The following is an 18,147-nucleotide window of genomic DNA, read 5'->3' as shown; positions in this document are numbered from 1 at the left end:
AACAGGCCAAATTGCAGACTAAAAAATTTAATCAATTATTTTCACACTAGAATATCAGGGAATTTCATATCATAATCATAACAGAATGTGGCCAATATTGTTTATACATTAGAGAATTCCATCAAAATAGCTAACCAAGTCAGCAGACATCTGCAGGAAATAAGAGTAAATTCTTCTGCATACCACTATAATTCCAAGCTAACATACAAACTCATGCTAGCAGCTTTTAGATTTTCCCAATAAAATAAAGCAAATCTGAAAACAAATTTCTTCAGTGTCATATGAAGTTCCAATAATCTAGGTACTGCTCTGACAGTCTACAAACAGTTAAATTCTCCTTATTTTAATCACTCCCCACTCAATTTTAATATTAAAATGCCATTGCCTTGTCTACACCAACAGCTATAATTGAAGATCAGTTATTTTCTCAATCTGTAAATACTTACAATCAGTGAAGTAGACATATGCTGCTTTGTACTTGCTGGATGATTTACTTGCAAAGTCATTTATAAGCCCATCTACAGACTGAATCATGAAGAAAAAAAATATTTTTGTTTGCTTGCTCTTAGAACAAATCTGCAAAAACTTTTAGTAAATTATGTACTTCTAATCCATCTTTTCTACTAGTTAGGTAGTTGAGAAACTATTAAAATAAGTCTGATATGAATATCCAAGTTATTCCTTACGCAAAGGAGTTTCAAGGTAAGGATGAAGATGGGGAAAAAGGAGCACAAAAATTCTGGCAAACAAAGAAATGCATTTATAAGTTTATTATTCATTTTATTATTTGGATGGAAAAAACAGCATACATTTAATGTTTTGCAATGGATGATATAACATTTAAATGGAAAACCAGCATACATAAAAGGGGGAAAGACAACACATTTACAACTAGTACTTGCACAAGCAAGCTGTGGTAACATTGTAGCTTAAAATCCTGTGTTAATACAACTCAATGTAAATTAATCAGAGGACTAAGTTTGGATGCTGTTAATAACTCTAGTTCAGGGGTTATCAAACTCACAACGTCACATGACGTGTCGCAATGTATGGCAACTCTTTTTCCATTGCCGGCAATGGGGTGGGGGCGGTTTGGCCATGACACATGGGCCGACAGTTTGACACACCTGTTCTAGTTAATTAAAAATGGGGTGGGCTGACAGTTTGACACACCTGTTCTAGTTAATTAAAAATGGAGAAATGAAGCCTTCTAGAGCTTTAGTTCATGCCATACAAGGAGAAAGAAGTATGTAAACTGCGTCCTGCCCACCTAGCAGTTCAAAAGCATGCAAATGCGAGTAAATAAATAGCATTACTTCAGAGGAAAGATAACAGTGTTCCATGCATCTCGGCATATAGCCATGCTGGCCACATGACCACGGAAATGTCTTTGAATAAAGCTGGCTCCCTTGGCTAAGAAATGGAAAGCTTGTCCATCCAACCTAGACATCTCCAGTTACTGCTGAGAATTCCCCTCTATAGAAAGTAAATGGGACTTGAGTCAAGTGACAGATCTTGGGAATAGCTACCAAGCTCTGTGATATGCTTTGAACAGAACTATGTTTACTACCCTCTCCCCTTGCATTACAAAAAATAACAATAATAAATTAACTGCCCACAAGTTTCTTGTGTTATTTTCTGGCTTGACTTAAAAAAGAAAGAACCTTGAAGAATTATTCTTTTGGAAACTAACCTTTGTTGTAGGTGTAATAAGATAAATAGCTTTCAGGTGAGGGACCGGCTCACGGTTTTTGTAAACATTCTCCACAGCTACAAAATAAGATATTATGAGAGTTACCCTAAGTACACTTGCATGCAAAATTTAAAATAGTAACATATGTATTGGACTAATAATATACAAGATGTACTGAAGTACAAGCTGTTAGATTTTACACACACACACACACAAACACACACAAAGAATTGAAGCTGCATGCTGGATTGGTGAAACCTCTCCGGAGAAAGGAAAAAATCATTGAAATAATTTATGTGGCTCCAGATAGCAGGTCTTTTTGAGTAGACTGCAGGGGCTGTTATTTTGCAGCTGGTTTATGAATTGAGTGGCTGAGAGCTGAGGATTCCATCAATCCTATATTGCAACTCACCTTTTTAAAGACCCAAAGCTCGATTCAGCTTCATTTCTTAATACTTTTTGGATTTTTTTTACTATACTTAAAAAATCAAGGCCTTTCAAATTGACAAGGTCTCACTGTTATTCATCGGGTGAGTTGTCTTCTTGAAGAAATATGGTTTAAATATGATTTTAAAAACTCTAGAATATTATTTTTTTGATTACCTAGCAAGGAAACTTAGAATATGGACCTTGAAAAGTTAACAACAGATTAAGATGGATTTGGAAACATTGTTTCAAATTTATTAGAAGAATCACTCCTAATTGGAGATTATTTGAGTTTTTTAAAGAAGAAATATGATAATGGAAAACCTTGAAGATTTGACATCAGAGAGTTAGAGAGTAATAAATTTGTAGTTTACAAAGAAATTAAAAATAGAGCAAAAATACTTAAGATATTTTTGAATACTGGTCTGCAAAATTACTTGATATGATAGACAGCACATGTGCCAATGAAATTACAGAACAACAAGCTACAACAGTTACCGTAATTTTGAAATTAATTTCAAGGTGGACTTAAATATACCAACCAATGAAAAGGATATGGAGAAAGGTACCAGATACAGAAACAAAACTGACAGATGTTTTACTCCCTAAAGGAAATATACAACTATTAAACTAAAAAAGTGATTTGGATAACTTTTTCCAACTGTATCTACAAAAGAGTTCAGTTAAGATCTTGCAGAATTTTATGAGGAGAGACAAAAAAATGGGGAGAGGACAAGCTTTTCTTATTGCATAAACTAAGAAGTCTAATAAAATTTTCAAAGATTTTTGGCTTTAAAAAAGATAAACCAAAAACAAGCTGTGAGACTAACTGAAAAAGTTAAAATTAAGGTTCTTAAAAATTCAGGGAAGGAATAAAAGTTTGGCTTATACAATCAAGGTTAAAATATCCAATTAGGTATATATTTTACTAGATTTTTGCTGATTAAAAAAGGAATGACAAGATTTTGGGATTATTTTGTTATGAGATATGATGAAAAGAGTTGATGTTGAATTTAGAGCCATTAAAATTGTTTTATTTGTTGGTATAGTGACATTATTTATGTTTTTCCTTTCTTTTTGCACTTCTCTTTTTAAATAATTGTTTCCTTTCTTTTATATTTTTTCTAGTTTGTATTAGCTTTTATTCTTTCTATTTGTAATTCTTAATACAATTATTTAAAAAACATCAATACAGTTTTTATTTTGCAAATGTATTAACTGGCAAACCTATGCCAAGATGATTAATTCTGCTTAGCAAGTACTTACCAGTTATCCCTTCCGCAAGTAGGTCTGTCATTTTACCACATGACGACAGAAGCTTAGTAGTAAAGTCATCTAGAAGAATTATCTTCATAAATAAAAATCAAATCAGTAATTCAGACAATTGGATACCATCTTAGACTTCAAACTACCGGTACTTTGGTAATATACTGTTAATTCTTTCAGCTTGAGATCATTTGGACACCAAAGTCATAAATATTAAAAAATATGTTTATTACAGGATTACAATACCAGAATATTGTAATTGTCTAACCATTGCATTGGCGATGGATCTTCTTCGTATTCCTCAAGGCTATTCTCACAGCTCATTACATCTACTATCAATATTAGCACAAGTTGCAAGTACTACATTTTTCACTCATATATCATGGGCAAATATACTATATATCTAGTGGACAGACAAAAATGTCACCAAACTTTAATTCTGAAAGTGTATATACGGTAATTACAAGTGCATAATCTACAGTGTTTGAAGAACCACTTGATAGCAATATGTGCAACATATAAATTTAATAAATAAATGTATATGCAACATGACTGCATTAAAGAAACACTATAAAAATATAACTTCATGTCTCAAAAGAGCAAGTTAATGAATCTGTTTGCTTCAGACATGCACCAATTCAGTTTCTGTTACTTAAGAAAAAGTAATAAATTCAAGTACAGTTGAATCATGTAGGTCTCCCAAATGTAATTTCACAACTGTGGCATTGAATCAGAAGACTCAGTCCCATGCCAATTTAATTCATTTTATATTACACAATGGTAAAACAGATTTTAGATGCTTGGATCCATGCATGTATGAGACTGGGTGATGTATCAAAAATCCTGATTCAAAGTTTTTAAAATAAAAGCCAATGTCATGATTGGCTCCAGGCACAAATCTATTGTTACCATGGAAGGAATAAAATTAAATCTGTATATTCCATGTAGCGAACAAAAAAAAAAATCTGGGTTGACAGAATTTGGCTTACCATGCTATCCAGCTATTTGTTTAAGTACAAACCAGCTGTTCTGTTTCAAAAGAGTATACGTCTTAAAGGTATACTTCATTTGTTTGGTTAAAATGTTTTAATTTACAAAATAAATACACTGTTTGCCATACAATAAATTGAATTATGTTGTACTTGTTTGGCATTGGTATCTATAATAACTATAAGATCTTTGTTTACTTCACTTCCTATAAAAGAATTGACACTCTTCCAAATTAAGCATCTGGACTTCCCTTCAGATATCTATGTAGAAGTATCTCACTTCAATAATTCAACAGCTGGTATACTGAATAATCTATTCACATTTTTTTTGCCTTGAATTATAGATAGCCCTCCATTTATAACCACAACTGAGCCTAGAATCTTGGTCTTAAGGCAAAGCGGGGAGAACAGTTATAAGAATGATGGCATTTGTTAGTATTTGCACCAGATCTCAGGTCAATTCCTCTAAGTTGGACACCAAGAAAGGAAGACTAACATTAATGTTGGCCTTCATTAGTGTTTTCCCCTTCAGAGGGGAAGATAAAAAGTTAACAAATGTCAGCATTCTAAGGGAAAAATGCTACTGAAGCCAACATTTTGAAAGGCTCAGAACGTTGGCCTTCCCTAGCATTCAACGTTTTCACCAGATCTGAGGTCTGTTCTTTTAGTTCATAGGAAGATTCCTCCCTGAAAGAGGAAGGGAGAGGAAGTCCCTCAGCACACTGGGAGAAATGGACCTCAGATCCAACGTTACTCTGTCCGTAACCTTCTCTAATGGTTTTCCAATTGACTTTCTGTGGAAGCCAGCAGAGAATATTGCAAATGGCAATCACATGATCACAGGCACTTGGTAAGTGGTTGTCAATACAAATAGGTTGCCAAACACCCCAAATGCAGTTATGTGACCAGGGGAGGGGGGGAAATGACGTGATATTTTATGACAGATTATTGTGATTCAGGGTCAGCCTGTGGGTTCGGCAGTTGGGTCGGACGATTCAGAGGAGGAGGAGGAGGAGGAGGAGGAGGAGGGGTTTGGAGAGCCTGCAGAGGACAGTTCTGAGGCTTCGCAGAGCTCTCAGCCAGGCCCCTCCCATCTGGTTACTACGCAGACCCAGCTGTGCAAGCCTGACAGCGTGGATGAAGATGACCCACAGCTGGCCCTGTTCAAGGACGCCCGACACAGGAGGCAGTCAATCAGGAGTAAACAGAGGAGGGCAATGGGGCACCTCGGAAGGAGGCAGAGAGAAGCCACGCCTTGAACTGTTTAAAAGGGGAATGTGTGGGAGGGCTGGTTTGCTGAAGGCAACCGTTTGAATAGCTCCTGTTTTAGTGGTTCATGTTTTGTTTTGCTCAGTTTGCTCTGTTTTGGATCTGTTTTGTGTAAATAAATTTGGCGGGCTTACTTCCAGCCTTTTGCCTTTTGTAAAGGGGTTGTCCCTGCCTTTTCTGCAGGGCTGGTAGTAGGCTGGAACAGAATACAGATAGAAATGCACCTGTTCTGAAGCTTTTGTGACTGGGGTCATTAAATGACTGATCACAAGTCAAAGACCACCTGTACAGAGAAATATTAAAAATACTCAACACAAATATCTAGTCTCTTATGATTCCAAAATGAAGATTTCTGTGACTAACTACAGATAGTTCTCAATTAACAATGGTAATGGAGACTGGCAATTCTATCATTAATGTACAGTTGTAAAGTATGGCCTCATGTGACTATGACAACTTATGATGGTAGCTGCATCAATCCCAGTTGCCACTGTTAGATAAATTCTGTGCAGTCACAGTGTCCCCCAGTCATGTGGTTGCCATTTGTAACTTCTTGCTGGCTTCCCAATTGACTTTACTTGTCAGAAGCCCACAGTCAAAGTCACGCGTAATAATCACATGATGCAGGGACATTAAGATGGTCATAAGTCTTCCATCCTTCCGAGGTAGGTAAAATGAGAACCCAGATTGTTGGGGGCAATAAGCTGACTTTGTAATAATGCCGCTTGGGGGCCCCCCGAAAGCCCTAATAAGCAGGCATATACATAGAATGAAGGCTATTGCTAAGCACATTGATTTGTGGTTAGATTGTAAGCCGCCCTGAGTCTTCGGAGAAGGGCGGGATATAAATGGGATTAAATAAATAAATAAGTATAAGGACCTGTCGTATGTCCACATCATTCAGTACCGTTGTAACTTTGAATGCTATTAAACAAGTGGTTCTTCAATAAGAACTACCCATAATACTAAGATATTCTTGAAACGAAACCAGTTTATTTATTATAGCATTTATAGGAACACCCAATTCAAACTTTTGACTCTGGGCAGTATACAAACAAGATGAGCAAAGCTTAATCAGTTAATACATATTTTATTAAAACGGCAATCAGAAATGAAATCTTCTTCAACTGGAATGCAATTCATCCTGATCTCAAGAGACAGGTCTTAAGTACCTTTCTAAAGGCCTGTGGGGGTTAGGACGAGTTGTATGTTGGGGTAAATACTGTTCCCTCAGAAATAATTTCCAATTTTTCCTTATACACTAGGAGACAGAATAGCCCAGCTTCAGCCCAACTATGTACTATTCAAGATCTTTTCTGTTGACTGATCAAACTTCTTCAGCTCCCCTTGTGAACTGGAACAGATGAAATAACTGCTTCTCCTTTCTGAACAATGAGATACTGACAGAATAAGAAGGTAACTGTCCTTTAAGCACCCTGACATGTCACAAGATACTGGATGGCATTTTCATAGGACTACCAGATACTCCTGATCCCATCACGCCAACGTGCAACAATTCTCAACTGGCAACACAGTGAAGGAACACAGTTCTACCAGGACAGTCCAACCACCTTGCCCATCAGGTGTCACAGGAACAAATCACGTCCATGCTGCTATGAAGGAGAAGATCCTCTCTAATGTCACTCTAACAGATGCAGCCCCCACCAGAAGCTATTCTACAATTTCAACTGTAATACTATTCTACCATTACAGCCAACCTCAATGTTGCTGTTCCCACTACTGCTCCGTAGAGCTCCGGCCCCAGTTCTAATAGGAGTTCCAGCAAGCTATCCCAAGCATAGAGTAATTCTTATAAATTCGATGGAGATGCCATAATAAGTGGTCAATTAAGTAGATGATTAGTGGTTATAACCATAGGACTTCCTCCAAAGAACTATGGACCTATTATATTCCTACAAAAACATTTCCAATTATCACTAATTTTTTCCATTACACATTGAGATGTGACTTGAACAAATGATTTTTAAAATATACCATACAAGTCATAAATAAACCAGTTTAGTAAGTTTTCTTACCTTCCATTCTTCTTCTTTTCTACAGTCATCAAACACTGATGCTTTTAATTCTAAAAGAAAAAATATTATTACTATGGTTAAAATGAAATAATACAAAGAAGAAGAAAGGTTTACACTAGAAATGAACTACCTTAAAAATAATAGTCTCGTGCAATGTCATATATCACTAAAAAATTAAGCTAGTCAGCATTACAAAGTGCAGTGTATTACAGTAATACAAAGTGTTGTACAAACAATAAGAAATTCTTAATATGTTGGCACCTTATCCTAATAATAATCTGTTTAAATTGGACTTATATTAGCATAGATACAATAGGAAAGCATGGCTTTCACATCTTCTGCACATCTTATTTCCGGTTTCCAATTCCAGATTTGTAGGGCAAGCACAAAGAACCTTTGGTCAACGCCAGAAGAATAAAAAAAAATCACTATGTTTACATGAACTACCAATGTAGAATTTGGATAATGAACCCATGTAGCTCTGTAACTTGAGGTCTGCTATACTAAGTAGGAAGCCAAAAGATAACCGGAATAACAGGCAAATTTGGCCTTGGAGTACAAAATGAAGCAGGGCACAGGCTGATAGAATTTTGTCAAGAGAATATGATGGTCATAGCAAACACTCTTTTCCAACAACCCAAGAGACGGCTCTACACATGGACATCACCAGACGGTCAACACAGAAATCAGATTGACTATATGCTCTGCAGCCAAAGATGGAGAAGCTCTATACAGTCAGTAAAAACAAGACCAGGAGCTGACTGTGGCTCTGACCATGAGCTTCTCGTTGCAAAATTTAGGCTTAAACTGAAGAAAGTAGGGAAAAGCACTAGGCCACTCAGGTATGAATTAAATCATATCCCTGACGAATATATAGTAGAGGTGACAAATAGATTTAAGGAATTAGATCTGATAGACAGAGTTCCTGAAGAACTATGGACAGAGGTTCGCAACATTGTACAAGAGGTAGTAACTAAAACCATCCCAAAGAAAAAGAAATGCAAGAAAGCAAAATGGCTGTCTGAGGAAGCTTTGCAAATAGCTGAGGAAAGGAGGGAAGTGAAAGGCAAGGGAGAAAAAGAAAGATATGCCCAATTGAATGCAGAATTCCAGAGAATAGCTAGAAGAGATAAGAATGCCTTCTTAAATGAACAGTGCAAAGAAACAGAAGAAAACAATAGAATAGGGAGGACCAGAGATCTCTTCAAGAAAATTGGAGAGATGAAGGGAACGTTTTATGCAAAAATGGGCATGATAAAAGACCAAAATGGCAGGGACCTAACAGAAGCAGAAGAGATTAAGAAGAGGTGGCAAAATTACACAGAAGAACTATACAAGAATGAGCTTAATGTCCCTGATAACTACGATGAGGTGGTCACTGACCTCGAGCTAGACATCCTAGAATGTGAGGTAAAGTGGGCCTTAGAAAAACTGAGCAACAACAAAGCTAGTGGAGGTGACAGTATTCCAGCTGAGTTATTCAAAATCTTAAAAGATGATGCAGTAAAAGTGTTACACTCAATTTACCAGCAAATTTGAAAAACTCAATAGTGGCCACAGGATTGGAAAAGATCAGTTTACATTCCAATTCCAAAGAAAGGCAGTGCCAAAGAATGTTCAAACTATCACACCATTGCACTCATTTCACATGCTAGTAAAATTATGCTTAAAATCCTACAAGCTAGACTCCAGCAGTATGTGGATCGAGAACTACCAGAAGTACAGGCAGGATTTTGAAGAGGCAGAGGAACTAGAGATCAAATTGCCAACATACACTGGATCATGGAGAAAGCTAGGGTTTTCCAGAAAAACATCTACTTCTGCTTCATTGACTATGCTAAAGCATTTGATTGGGAAAGGAGTCCGGCAAGGCTGTATACTGTCACCCTGCCAATTTAACTTATATGCAGAGCACATCATGAGAAAGGCAGGGCTAGATGAATCAAAAGTTGGAATTAAGATTGCTGGGAGAAATATCAACAATCTAAGACATGCAGATGATACCACTCTAATGGCAGAAAGTGAAGAGGAACTAAAGAGCCTCTTCTTGCAGGTGAAGAAGGAGAGTCCAAATGTTGGGTTGAAACTTAACATTAAGAAAACCAAGATCATGGCATCCGACCCTCTCAGTTCCTGGTAAATAGATGGGGAAGAAATGGAGGTAGTGACAGATTTTATTTCCTTGGGCTCCAAGATCACCGCAGATGGGGACTGCAGCCAAGAAATTAAAAGACGCTTGCTCTTGGGGAGGAAAGCCATGGCAAATCTAGACAGCACACTAAAAAGCAGAGACATCACCCTGCCAACAAAAGTATGTATAGTCAAGGCTATGGTCTTCCCAGTTACAATGTATGGCTGTGAAAGTTGGGCCAAAGAATTGAGGCCTTTGAACTCTGGTGCTGGAGAAGACTCCTGCGAGTCCCTTGGACTACAAGGCGATCAAACCGGTCAGTCCTAGAGGAGATCAACCCTGACTGCTCTTTAGAAGGCCAGATCCTGAAGTTGAAACTCAAATACTTTGGCCACCTAATGAGAAGGAAGGACTCACTGGAGAAGAGCCTAATGCTGGGAAAGATTGAGGGCAAGAGAAGGGGACGACAGAGAATGAGGTGGCTGGATGAGTCACTGAAGCAGTAGGCGTGAGCTTAAATGGACTCCAGAAGATGGTAGAGGACAGAAAGGCCTGGAGGAATATTGTCCATGGGGTCGCGATGGGTCGGACACGACTTCGCAGCTAACAACATACTAAGTGAATCTGAAACAGTCCCTATCTTGAATTACAAAAGAACTAAACTTAATTTACAAAGTAGCATACTCATCCACTGACTTTTACTGCTAGTATGTCATGCAAATGAAGTCACTGTATGCAAAACAAAAACAAGTATATTTCCTGCAGATTCATTTATATAATTACTACTGAATATAAGTCAAGCCTTAACCTTCTTTATCTCTTTTCACCACACTAGAAAACAAAGCAATGGTATAATTCTTTTGACAGCTTAGAAACAAAATTTGACTCAGGGCTTTATTGTTAATTCTATCAAGCCAGTTATATTTTCCTGAATGACAGGAAAATCCTAAAATCAGTTAGATCAGGGGTGTCAAACTCAATTTCATTGAGGGCCGCATCAGCACTGCGGTTGCCCTCAGGGGGCCGGGTGGGTATGGCCAGGGTGGGTGTGGCCTACTGGGTGGGCATGGCTAAAGTGCGTATGGCCTACTGGGTGGGCGTGGCCAGCTCTACATCGTTCGTATCGAGGGTGCCTATGGGGGCCTGGGTAGGAGTGGGACAGATCTGAGGGTCTCTGGCAGAAGGAGGGTCTCTGGGCCAGGGCCAAGGCCGTGGGGGCCGTTCCCTCACTGTTTCCAGGATGGCTTCGCGGGCCGCATGAAACCACTTCGCGGGCCGGATCCGCCCCCCGGGCCTTGTGTTTGACATGTCTGAGTTAGATGGTCTCATAAAATTGACCTTTACATGGTCTTATAAATACAAAAACCATGGAATATATAAAATGAATATAAATGTATCCATTTATAAATAGGATAAAGACCTGTCTCTAAAATCATGACTATATGCACCATCCTTAAATTTGAGTAATATTTAAAAAATCTGTCTAAACAAACTTAGTAGGTGTTACAGACAACTCATAGCTTATTACTTTAGATCACAAATATGGTTTGTACAATAACATATCAAAGAGTCAATTCCTTGGTTTTTAATATTATTTTCAGATGTTTGCATCCAAAATGTAGGTTATGATTTTTGGAAAACAACAACCAAGTACCAAACATACCAGCATATACTTTTATCAGCCAGATGGGATTTGTTCATTTCTCATTTTTACATACTGTATTATATTTATGTCTTTAAATGCTTCATATGGGAACTGTAATTATCATAAAGGCTTTTTTATTCTTGCAACTGCAGCTTTCCTGTAATAATTTCTAAATTGAAATTCTATATTAGGGTGTTTATTAAAAAACTGGGATTTTGCAAGAATTTGAATGGGTTCCATGAAACTAAGGGGGAAAAATGTTTTACTCTCTTACAGAGGTTTTTTCCCTCTAAGTCACTAAGGGCAAGGGTGATGAGGCTTCTCAGCTGACACTCAGCACACACACCTTTGATAAGGGGCTCCAAAGATGTTTGTAACAGGTTTTCTGGTGTAAAAAAGCTTGAAAACCCATGTTCTGTATGATGCTGTATCCTTAATCTTTACACAAAACCATAATTATTCTTCCAGCTCTTTTCTTTCAAACTTTCCAGAGGTAATGCAATATAGCTTTACTGACAGTGAAATTAAACGAACCTATAGCAGGAACTGTTTCTCCTGGCAGTGATTATTTTTCTGAATTTACTATAAAGTTGCAACAATTCACATTTTTTACAATTTATCATAAGAGAAAATGTGTTATTCGCCTTTATATGCAAAACATTTAGGCTCATATATTGGAACAATGCAAAACAGAAAAGGGACAAGCATGAGTGAACAAATTAAAGGGTCTGAGAGGAAGCAACAAATTTCTTAGTCCGTTCCCCTGGGGATTTTTTTCAAGTTCATTTCTGAAGGTAAGCACATGCCTGTTTCCTGCTGAATTAAATAAGGTTGGAAATGCCTGTAATTAACAAATCCTACTTCCAAATTTTTCAGAGTAAAAAGAGTTTAAATCCAAAAGAAGGTATTGCAATTTTTAATTAAAATCTATATTAACGCTCTTTGTGATTAACTTGTGATTAACAGGTAAAGAATTTATTACAGTCTAAACCAGCTAAAGGCCAAGATTCCTTTTAAGGAATCTACATCAAATTAATGTGTAAATACTAGGAAAGGAGCAATTCTTGTAAATATGTATGTTGAGATATCTTAATGTTGCTATTATGGCATTCATTTAATAAACCACAATTAAATTAAGGTAAACTCAAAAAAGGAACCATTAAATCATAAGAGAAATAAAAGCAATAACAAGATCACAAAAAACACTACAGCCATGCTGATCTGTGTGCCACATGTTTTCATTACTTTTCCTCTGAACAAAATACTAAGAAATATATGCAAATATCAGAAATGCATTCCACAGGACACAATCAGATAAAGGATCCTTTCATTTAACAATCCTTCAACTACCACCCCTATCTTTAGTTTCAGAAGGGATGACCAAGTTGGAAGCAAACATAAAGCATAATCTTCCACGTTGAGCTTTGAAAATAAATCTAAAGAAGAGTCGAACTTTAAATTGACCATCAGACTTCATCCATTCAGTTATACCTACAATTCAATGGTTTCATCCATTCCAGGATAAGAACTGTCAGTTGCAAATACAAGAACATGGTTTGGAAAATGTATTTCCACATATGCCTGAACCCTGATCAACCACAATTTATTTCCATGGAACAATGCAAACATTTTTAATGGTCTTTTTAAAAGGTCATACAGAAGGTCATACAGAATGTTAACAAAAATTAATTTATGCTCCCTGCATTCAAAGAGCATAGGATGCAGTAGGTGGATTGCTGACATTTTATCTAGAACAATCATAGAAGATAAAACTAGGTCAATTTTCAACCAGATTGGACAATTCAGAGTTGGGAAGCAAACTGAAATCAGACCTTATGAGGTGACTGTTCTCAGGTGATAGTATTTTCATTTATTAATCTCTTCTGCTTCCCTAAAAGCCACATACGGAGAAACTAGATGCTAAAATACCGGTTCTAAAATAGCCCTATTAATTTCTACCTTGAACTCTCTTTTCCACCATAAGTCACCCATCCATTTTCTGGACCACTGCAGTACAAGCCTGCCCAGAGCTGGTTAATACCGCACCATGCTCCCTCCATCCGTACCCAGGAGATGAATGAATTTAAAAGACCCTGGGCGTTTTTTCACATATAGTCAGCCAAAGAGATTTCCGCTGCTGAACTCGTCTATTATTATTATTATTATTATTATTATTATTATTATTATTATTATTATTATTATTATTATTATTATTATTATTATTATTATTATTATTTTAAAATAATGAGACGACCTTTTAAAACGCAAGCTTATGGCGGGGAAAGAGAAGATGCGTCCAAGTATGCCACTCTGAGGGACCAGGAAGGTACGCGAGCGAATAGGAGTGGCCGTGTGAGGAAAGTGTGGGGACCGACTTTTAAAGACGGCCACGGGCTGCAGATTTTAGCAGGTGAAGCGCTTCCTGAGGTGAAAAAGAAAGCGGAGGAATAAAGCTTCGCCTGACCCTCGCGATGCAGCCGCCTCCAGGGCTCCAGGCGCGGGGCCGACACCAAACGAAGGCGTTTCTCCCCCCCCATACACACACACACACACACACACACACACACACACACACAACCTCCCACCCGCCCACCCCTAATTTGTCGCCTCACGAAAATCGATCCCGCATTTGCACGTTTCCCGGTCTCCGCACCATCCGTGACCGTGCCAGGCAGAGGACGCCCGCCCCGAGACCCGTCAGGAAACCGCAGGCTCTGCGAAGCGCGGAGAAAGCAAAGAGAGCTCAGCTCCGGGGAAAGTCAGTCAGAAAGTGCGGCTTCGCCACTCACTCTGCCACACCAAGCTCTTCAGCCCCCGGTCCCCGCTCGCTGCCGCTGCCGGCGCCATCTTGCCTCTGCACTTCCACGGCTGTGACGAAAAAAAATAAAAATAAAAAATTCCGCACTCCCTGACAAGGGGGCCATTCAACTCCCGGTGCGAAGCCCCGCCTTCGATTCCGCCAAGCCCCGCCTCCGGCCTTGCAGGTTTGCAGGCCTTTCCTGCCGAACTTACTGGTGACGTAGGTGCTGCAAGAAGAAGCAGGAATCCCCGCCCAAGCCCCGGGGATTCAGAGGGACGGAAGCCGGCAACCGAGCGGGTGGTGGTTTTGCTGGCTTGTTAGTTCCCAGATTGATATGTTGGCTAATCGGTGGACGCCTGAGCCATGCTTTACGAATAAACCCGGGTGATCTGGCTGGCACAATACTGTATGCTCAACCGTGAACTGCCCACAACGTGTGGGTTCTCACAATCCACGGAACCCCACATCATCCAGCCACATCTTAGCCAGACGTAATGTGCGAATCCAGCATAACTGAAGGGGCTTTTTTTTATGAAACAATCTCAGGACTCTTCTATTCAGGGTAGCTTATTTCTTCACGTTCTGCTTGCTCCTGTGGCTACAAAAGGCTACACATTCTGCAGTGTGTGACCTTTATGGCTTATTCTGTGCGGATGGACGTGTTTGGATGGTGATTTACATATATCGGAGCTACTGACATCTAAATGGGAAGACTGGTGATTCACAGTTAACATTTTGATTCCAAAAATATCAGATTTATGGTGGGTTGGGGTTCAGTTCTAGGCAGATAGATGTGATCTGTTTCAGAGAGATAAGATCCGTGAGGGAGATGGGGTTTAGAAATATGAAATATAAATAAAAATGTAATAAAGCTGTGGTAGTACAAAAGCTGCATATCTGTGGTTTTATTATTGGTTGTGAGGTGCAATTTGATAATATCCGATAGATCCCATATAAAAAAATAATTACAATTCTTGGGGACTTACTTGCATAGATCTGACTTTAACTCAGTATTACATATGCTTTAGGATTCTTTTGTTGTTGCTGAGATGTGTGAGAAATACAGCTTCCCTACCTAAGCTCTTTGGTGTACCTTGTAATTACTCTAGCGAAATGACAGCTGACCTGAATAGCTAAGGTAAGTACATTGTTATAATGAGGGCACTGAAAATACAGAAGTCTGAGTATACTGATTGGCTAATGAATAGCCAATGACATGTTTCTCCTTCCCGGTACAGTATTTGTAAAATTTAGTCCTTCCCCGGGTTTAACTAATTGGGTTGGCCTCATCACATGAATATAATTTCTCCACAAAGTGGGAGTTTTAGAATGAAGTATACACATCACAGATTTATAACAACCTAAATAGAGAAAATTAAGATTTTTTTTCTGGTATGTCAAGCTTTGATGCAAGATCACCAAGCTCTTTTCAAGCATTAGGAATGCAAACAGGTAGCACATGAGCATTCCAATGCAAATAGTCCTCTGCTTACGACTACAACTGAGCCAAAATTTCTGTTGCTAAGCAAGACATTTGTTGAGTTTTGCCCCATTTTATAACCACTATGTGCTTAGAGCTCAAAGCATTGTTAGAGACGCCAAACACCCACTTCCTGGTCTGTTGCTCCCCTCTGGGAGGAGGTTTCAACGTATTTCTAGCAGGACTACCAGGTTCTATAACAGAGAGGTCCCCAAGCTATGGGCCGCAGCTGACTACTGGGCCATGGCCTCTTGGCCGATGGGCCGCATGAATAGCTGGGCAGTGCACATGTGTGTGTGCGTGCTCAACCCCCTCGTGCCACCATTGCCGCGAGTGTTATGCGGGCAGTGGCAGCGCTGCTAGTATCATGCGGGCAGCGGTGTTTTTAGGAACCTTGCACGGGGGGCAGCAGCGCTGCAAGCGGCAGGTGGGCGGCGGTGCGCCACATGTGCAGGGGTGGTGGTGCGAGCCTCGCGCTGGGGCAGGATTGCTGCAGGCTGTGGCGAGATCCTTCTGTGGGGGTGGAGGCACGAGCTTCATGCCAGGGCAGCATTGCTGCAGTCTGCAGTGCGATCCTTGTGCGGGGCAGCAGCATGGTCCTCGTGCCAGGGTGGCATCATGGGTCACAGTGCAATCCTCGGGGCAGTGGCGTGAACCTCACACTGTGGTGGCATCATTGTGGGCTGCGGCGTGATCCTCACGTGGGGACAGTGGCATGAGCCTCATAGGGTGGTATTGCTACAGGGCATGGGATGACTCAAGCTGGTGATAGCATTGCCACGAGCCTGGCAGCGGTGGTGCCACAAGTCTTACCCAAGCACTGCCATCACTGAGAGCCTTGTACACATGCTCGCAGCACCATTTGTGTGGTGCGCATGCTCGCAGTCTATGCATGCATGCACGTGTGGCAACATTCATGTTTGTACATGCACACGTAAGTTGCCTGCCCCTCCCTCTCCCACCGGTCCGCCAATTCAAAAAGGTTGGTGACCCCTGCTATAACAGCTTTGATCCCTATGCCATCCATCTGGTTAACTCCAAAGATTCATTTTTCTTGCCATGTACATGTATACATTCAACATAGACTGTGTTGTTTCTCTGGGTCATATATGGGTGGGTGGGTGGGTATATGCATAATAATAATTTTTCGTTGTCATGTTTATGCAGTTTATATTGGAGGTGGTTACCCACCTGCTGCGTGACTGCAGAACATGAACTTCATTTCAATATTCTGTGACAGCTTCCCAGTCAGTCTTGCCAACCCTTGCTCCCTCCCCCACTCTGCTTCAGCCATTTACTTGACTGCTGGGAAGAAAAGGGAAGGGAGATTTCTGATATCTCCTGGAAGCTTCCCATAAGAACACTCAATGGGCATGCTGGCAGGAAGTCAGAAGTCACTTCCACTCCCACTGCTTTTTTGTCCATCTGTGGTCATTCTGTTTTTCTCATTAGGTAAGGAAATATCTCTGAAACAATGACCAAGAGGTCATGGGTTGTCTAGTGCCAATTAAAAGTTGGAAATAAATGGTATATTCAACTCAATAGACTACTCCAGTATTACTGAGTCTCCTGTTGCATTGGGGATTTTTAAGGGAAACGTGGGAGTGATGAAACTGATCATAGCAGCAATTGTAATATATTAAGAACTAAGTGAATTTCTGCATATGCAGCATTGATCAGTGTTTTTCTTCTCTGCATCCCAGGATTAGGCTTATTCCATCTTTTTATGCAGATCTTGGTTCCTAGTAATATGGCTTGTTACTTCAGTGTTACTATTTTCTCATGGATTGTGAAGAATTCTGCTATGAGGATACCCAGGTCTCTTGAACAATGCTTAAAGCGCATAGCCCAGGAGAGGATTCAAGTTTAGATTTTTGCATTTAGATCTCTTGAGCCTGCCATTATGGTTCAGATTTGCCTGGCATTTACATATATGATGTTCCTGACAACTGAGTTAAAATGCTATTTATCCACAAGAGCAATAATAATTGTCAATAATGATCCTGCCTTTGTTCTGAGCCACTGCTAAATAGTGAATTGTGAATGTACCATTTGCTAGAGGCAAGGTGATATTTCACTTATTGCTTATTGCTTTTCAGTACATCAGTCCATCAGTCAGGTCACTGCTATGAAATGAGTGGGATTTTTTTTTGTCAGAACTGCCTGTCCTTTTTCAGGCTGATTTGTCTCAGTGGGTTAGGATGCTGAGGCTGTTGATCAGAAGGTCGGCAGTTTGGCGGGTCAAATCCCGAGTGCTGCGTAACAGAGTGAGCACCTGTTACTCGTCCCAGCTTCTGCCAACCTAGCAGTTCGAAAGCACGTAAAAATGCAAGTAGAAAAATAGGGACCACTCTGGTGGGAAGGTAACAGCGTTCCGTGCGCCTTTGGTGTCTAGTCATGTCGGCCACATGA

General features: G+C 39.7%; 1 protein-coding gene across 2 annotated transcripts in view; it reads right to left on the bottom strand.

Annotated features, from left to right (window-relative positions):
• STXBP3 (syntaxin binding protein 3) overlaps positions 1–14,402 on the bottom strand; it is a 54,879-nt gene extending 40,477 nt beyond the window's left edge. For both annotated transcript variants that reach the window (XM_083359434.1, XM_083359435.1), the window contains exons 1-5: positions 14,245–14,402; positions 7,680–7,729; positions 3,386–3,467; positions 1,694–1,770; positions 447–525 (exon numbers count right to left, since the gene is read on the bottom strand). In XM_083359434.1, the coding sequence (XP_083215560.1) occupies positions 447–525; positions 1,694–1,770; positions 3,386–3,467; positions 7,680–7,729; positions 14,245–14,302 (346 nt within the window). In that variant the 5' untranslated portion in view covers positions 14,303–14,402. The remainder of the gene's footprint in view (positions 1–446; positions 526–1,693; positions 1,771–3,385; positions 3,468–7,679; positions 7,730–14,244) is intronic.
• Between the last annotated feature and the right edge of the window lie 3,745 nt (positions 14,403–18,147).

This window comes from Vipera ursinii, assembly GCF_947247035.1.
Source record: "Vipera ursinii genome assembly, chromosome: 3".
Taxonomy (NCBI): domain Eukaryota; kingdom Metazoa; phylum Chordata; class Lepidosauria; order Squamata; family Viperidae; genus Vipera; species Vipera ursinii.
Note: the sequence above shows the minus strand (reverse complement) of the source record. Positions and strands in the feature narration are given on the sequence as shown.